The sequence below is a fragment of the Leucoraja erinacea genome, chromosome 5 (assembly GCF_028641065.1).
Source record: "Leucoraja erinacea ecotype New England chromosome 5, Leri_hhj_1, whole genome shotgun sequence".
Lineage (NCBI taxonomy): Eukaryota > Metazoa > Chordata > Chondrichthyes > Rajiformes > Rajidae > Leucoraja > Leucoraja erinaceus.
Genome location: NC_073381.1, coordinates 13,495,674 through 13,501,673, shown reverse-complemented (window position 1 = coordinate 13,501,673; position 6,000 = coordinate 13,495,674). Strand labels below are relative to the sequence as shown.

The following is a 6,000-nucleotide window of genomic DNA, read 5'->3' as shown; positions in this document are numbered from 1 at the left end:
CAAGGTCAGGGCATTCACTGCAGTGATGCCAGTCTTGGGCAGCACAGTGACACAGCAGTAGAGTTGCTGCCTTACAGCACCAGGGTCCGGGTTCGATCTTCACTATGGTTGCTGTCCGTACGGTGTTTGTACGTTTTCCCTGTGATCGCGTGGGTTTTCTCCGAATGCTCCAGTTTCTTCCCACACTCCAAAGACGTACAGGTTTGGCGGTTAATTGACCGGTAAAATTGCAAATTGTCCCTAGTGTGTAGGATAGTGCAAGTGTATGGGGTGATCACTGGTTGGCGCGGACTTGATTGTCCGAAGGGCCTGTTTCCATGTTGTATCTCTAAAGTAAAGTCTAAAGATCTTATAGGTTGTGATGTTCAAAGGAGTTGTGATGTTCAAGACAACAGGTTGTGATGTTCAAAGGAGTCATGAAGCAGGGTGTACTCAGCATATATCTGACAGCAGCAGCTTGGGAGGATCCTCCAAATTCTCGCACTCCACCGCTAAGCTCAACTGACTGGTTTCATCTGTCATGGCATAGAACACATCTTCCATTATGCATTTTTGAGCTGCCTAGGTCATTGCTTTCTCTAAGGAAAGGATGAAACAAGGAGGAGGATAAATTGGAACCTCAAGGGCAACACCTCAACAGTGCTGCACTTCCTAGGCCTGAGGCTGATATACATTTATGGGGGCGCTGCAAGCCGGCCAGCAGCGTGTTCGTTTTTTCTACTTTTTTTGTTTTTTTAGTGTGTTTTAATGTATGTTTTTAATGTTTCTCTGTGTGTCTTGTGTGGGGGGTGGTGTGGGGGGGGTAAGGGGGAAACCATTTTGGTCGCCTCCCCCATGGCCTAACATCGAGGATTGGTGCGGCCTTTCCCGGAGATGTGCTCAGGGCTTCAGCTGTGGACGCAGCGTGGACTCTCGTCGCGGAGTGGGCGAGCCATCGCCGGGGCTCGCTGGAGGGGAGCGCTTCATTCGCTGGCCCGCGGCAGCCTGGCGCGGCATCCTGGGCCTGGGATCCCTCATTGGGTACCCGGGAGAAGAGCATTGGCCCGCGGCCAACTTCTACCGCGGGCGTGGCGTGGATTTACCATCCGGAGCAGGGTCCCTCACTGGGGATCCCTGGAGAGGAGCTTCGACCGCCGGCCCTGCGGTCTGCGGTGCTTCTGGCTGCAGCGCGGCGGGAACTTTAATTCTTCGATCGCTGGCCTGCGACCTACACCGACCTAAAGCCACGGTCTCCAGTGGGGGAGGCACAAATTCAGGACTTACCTGGACATTTACCTTGTCTAACTACTTTGGTTCCGTCTTCAGTAAGGAAGACATAAATAATTTGCCGGAAATAGCAGGGGAACACGGGTCAAAGGAGTTGGAGGAATTGAGTGAAATCCAGGTTAGCCGGGGAAGGGGTGTTGGGTAAATTGAATGGATTAAAGGCCGATAAATCCCCAGGGCCAGATAGGCTGCATCCCAGAGTACTTAAGGAAGTAGCTCCAGAAATAGTGGATGCATTAGTAATAATCTTTCAAAACTCTTTAGATTCTGGAGTAGTTCCTGAAGATTGGCGGGTAGCAAACGTAACCCCGCTTTTTAAGAAGGGAGGGAGAGAGAAAATGGGGAATTACAGACCAGTTAGTCTAACATCGGTAGTGGGGAAACTGCTAGAGTCACTTATTAAAGATGGGATAGCAGCACATTTGGAAAGTGGTGAAATCATTGGACAAAGTCAGCATGGATTTACGAAAGGCAAATCATGTCTGACGAATCTTATAGAATTTTTCGAGGATGTAACTAGTACCGTGGATAGGGGAGAACCAGTGGATGTGGTGTATCTGGACTTCCAGAAGGCTTTCGACAAGGTCCCACATAAGAGATTAGTATACAAACTTAAAGTACATGGCATTGGGGGTTCAGTATTGATGTGGATAGAGAACTGGCTGGCAAACAGGAAGCAAAGAGTAGGAGTAAAGGCGTCCTTTTCACAATGGCAGGCAGTGACTAGTGGGGTACCGCAAGGCTCAGTGCTGGGACCCCAGCTATTTACAATATATATTAATGATCTGGATGAGGGAATTGAAGGCAATATCTCCAAGTTTGCGGATGACACTAAGCTGGGGGGGCAGTGTTAGCTGTGAGGAGGATGCTAGGAGACTGCAAGGTGACTTGGATAGGCTGGGTGAGTGGGCAAATGTTTGGCAGATGCAGTATAATGTGGATAAATGTGAGGTTATCCATTTTGGTGGCAAAAACAGGAAAGCAGACTATTATCTAAATGGTGGCTGACTAGGAAAAGGGGAGATGCAGCGAGACCTGGGTGTCATGGTACACCAGTCATTGAAAGTAGGCATGCAGGTGCAGCAGGCAGTGAAGAAAGCGAATGGTATGTTAGCTTTCATAGCAAAAGGATTTGAGTATAGTAGCAGGGAGGTTCTACTGCAGTTGTACAGGGTCTTGGTGAGACCACACCTGGAGTATTGCGTACAGTTTTGGTCTCCAAATCTGAGGAAGGACATTATTGTCATAGAGGGAGTGCAGAGAAAGTTCACCAGACTGATTCCTGGGATGTCAGGACTGTCTTATATAGAAAGACTGGATAGACTTGGTTTATACTCTCTAGAATTTAGGAGATTGAGAGGGAATCTTATAGAAACTTACAAAATTCTTAAGGGGTTGAACAGGCTAGATGCAGGAAGATTGTTCCCAATGTTGGGTAAGTCCAGAACAAGGGGTCACAGTTTAAGGATAAGGGGGACATCTTTTAGGACCGAGATGAGGAAAACATTTTTCACACAGAGAGTGGTGAATCTTTGGAACTCTCTGCCGCAGAGGGTAGTCGAGGCCAGTTCATTGGCTATATTTAAGAGGGAGTTAGATGTGGCCCTCGTGGCTAAGGGATCAGAGGGTATGGAGAGAAGGCAGGTATAGGATACTGAGTTGGATGATCAGCCATGATCATATTGAATGGCGGTGCAGGCCGAATGGCCTAATCCTGCACCTAATTTCTATGTCTATGTCTACTCATCTGGATACCCACAGCAGCGGCTGCAGAGGGTTGATGTCCCGACCGCGGGGGGGAATGGAGGAGGACTGGCCAAATTTTGTGCCTTCCACCACAGTGATGAATGCTGTGGTGGATGTTTATGTTAAATTTTTATTGCGTGTTTGTGTGTTCTTTTTCATTGTGCCGCTGCTGGCAAATTCATTTCACTTGCACTTTATGTGCAGGTGATGAATAAAATTGATTGTGATTGTGATTGCATTCTCAATCACCTGTGTTCAAACGTTGCCATCTTGCATAACTCTGACAGGAAATCTTTGGCCTATTTATAAACAAAACACAAAGTGCTGGAATAACTCATTGGGTCAGGCAGCATCTGTGGAGGGCTTTTCAGGTCTGGGCCCTTCTTCAGGCCTATTTACAAACAAATGTATTTAAAACTTTACCGCTTGACTTCCATCACACACAATTCATCCATTTCCCCAGCCCTGGTTTACTTACCTACTCTTCCAAATGACCTATGTCTAGGATTTAAAATGTCCATCCTTGTGTTCAAATCTGTGGACCTGCCCTCCTTATCTCCAGCACTGCACCAATGCTGCCCCTCCTTTTTGTCCTTGAGACTCTTGAAAGGCGCCCATAAATAAAATGTATTATTATTATTATTATTATTATATTTGAGTCCCTTACCACATCATCGAAGACCATGTCTTCCTCTAAATGACAGCTCTCTCCCTAACCTTTCCATCTCACTTTCTAACCATAGTTCATTAAAACCCATTCCTTTTCCTTTGTCACCTGCGCTAATATTTCCTTTGTTGATTCAGCACCTCTTCTCCTTTATAATCTCCACTATTTTTCCATGTTAACCTGCTGTAATAGAATATATAGAAATAGAAAGGTCTTTCACCTCTGATGAATGATCATTACATTGAAATGCTGCCCAGGGTTCCCTTTTATAACACTGCCTATTCACAATATTTACAGTGTTTATTTCAGATTCATAGCAGTGGTCCTGTCTAGACTTCCAATAAAATCTATCTGTTATTACAGCTTTGACATTACAGTGATGTTTGAGCTATCAATGAGGACAGTAAAGGAGTCTCAAGTGTATCAATCTGCTCCGTGGAACAAATGTCCAGTGGGCTGGATAACATACATACCAGGTGGCAGGTTAGCATTGATCTAATTTGCTACTAATTTACATTCTTTGTGTTGCAATATTGAGGATGACAGTGAGATTGGAGAAATGATAGAATGGAATCAAGTTCACTTAACATAAGAAAATCTACAAATGGAAATGGAGCAGGAACCTACTACAATATCCAGCAAGATATTGTCACTAGATAGAAGGAACTGCAAATGCTAGTTTACACAAAAGGACACAAAGTGCTAGAGTAACATAGTGGACCAGGCAGCACCTCTTGCTAGGTGATGTCTCCGGCCAGGACCCTTCTTCAGGTTCAGTCTGGAGAAAGATCCCGACCCGAAACGTCACCTGTGCCAAAGTGGTAGAGTTGTTGCCTTTGTCCCTGTCTCACATGCCCCTGTCCCACTTAGGAAACCTGAACGGAAAACTCAGGAGACTTTGCACCCCACCCAAGGTTTCCGTGCGGTTCCCGGAGGTTTTTTGTCAGTCTCCCTACCTGCTTCCACTACCTGCAATCTCCAGCAACCACCTGCAACCTCCGGGAACCGCACGGAAACCTTGGGTGGGGCGCAAAGTCTCCAGAGGTTTCTGTTCAGGTTTCCTAAGTGGGACAGGGGCATTACAGTGCTAGAGACCCGTGTTCAATCCTGACTATGTGTACTGTCTGTATGGAGTTTGTACATTCTCCCTGTGACCATGTGGGTTTTCTCTCTGTGCTTAGGTTTCCTCCCACACTCCAAAGATGTGCAGATTTGTAGGTTAATTGGGTTCTGTAAATTACCCCAGTGTGCAGGATAGAACAAGTGTATGGTAATCTCGAGTCGGTGTGGACTTAGTGGGCCAAAGGGCCAAAGTTTCCACACTATATCTCTAAACTAAACTCAACCTTGAACTTAGTCAAGAGCAAAGTGACCGCAGGTTACTTGTCCTACAACCATTTGTTTCAAGAAGTTTCTCCTCATCTCAGTTATAAGTGACTGACCTTAAATAATCCTTAAGTATCTGCTGTGAAATCTGAAATATTGTTAGCCATGAGATGAATTATAACATATAATTTGAAATGCAATTACTGTTGCAAAAGAGAGAAGCACAATTCTGATAATAATAATGCAGTATTCTACAAACACCAGCTTTCAAAAGCTGTCACCATTTTCACATACCTCCATTGTCAGATGAATTACTCTCAGATTCTCTGTCATGCTGACTGCTGGTGTTGTCCGACATGAGAGGCACTGGTGAGATCAAGGTAGGAATGACATGGGGTGTTGCAATAGGCGTTGTTCTAGCGGGGTTTGTAGTCTCAGTTGCAGTGAAAACCGGAATGCAGCTCACATTGTTAAGGCCGTCAACACATTCAAAACCCATAGGGCAAGAGTAGATGAAACAATCATTGTAATTTTGCTCACAATTTGCTCCCTGAAACGAAAAGGAACAAAAATTGAGCTGTTCACAAACAAGTCAGTCTCGAGTATTTTAACAAGGTTTGTGGCTGTTAATTGGCATTAACGTGTGGCTTATAAATTTGATAACAGCAAATTCTTCTCTTCTGCTAATTGTTATTTGTTTTAAAGAGATGACATTGCTCAAAAAGTTCTTTTTTTTTGTAGATGCTGACTGACCTACTGTGTAATATCAACACCTCCTGCTCTTATATCTGAGCCTTGGCCTGATAGCTAGGAATTACTTGCTTACATTTATAAACTAAACTATTGTAATGTCATTAAAATTCCCAGACACTTCACCACCACATGCTGAGATATATAATGGGAGATTATCATGAGGGAGGATGACTCGGTTGAAGCCAATCTCACTCCTCTCAATGGTTTTAACGCAGTTTATACGTTGACCGTATAAACCATTG

At 45.0% G+C, this 6,000-nt stretch overlaps 1 protein-coding gene across 1 annotated transcript in view; it reads right to left on the bottom strand.

Moving 5' to 3' along the window:
* Nucleotides 1–5,291: 5,291 nt before the first annotated feature.
* LOC129696864 (protein eyes shut homolog) overlaps nt 5,292–6,000 on the bottom strand; it is a 230,041-nt gene continuing 229,332 nt past the window's right edge. Inside the window, exon 12 of the mRNA XM_055634937.1 lies at nt 5,292–5,555. Within this exon, the coding sequence (XP_055490912.1) occupies nt 5,292–5,555 (264 nt within the window). The remainder of the gene's footprint in view (nt 5,556–6,000) is intronic.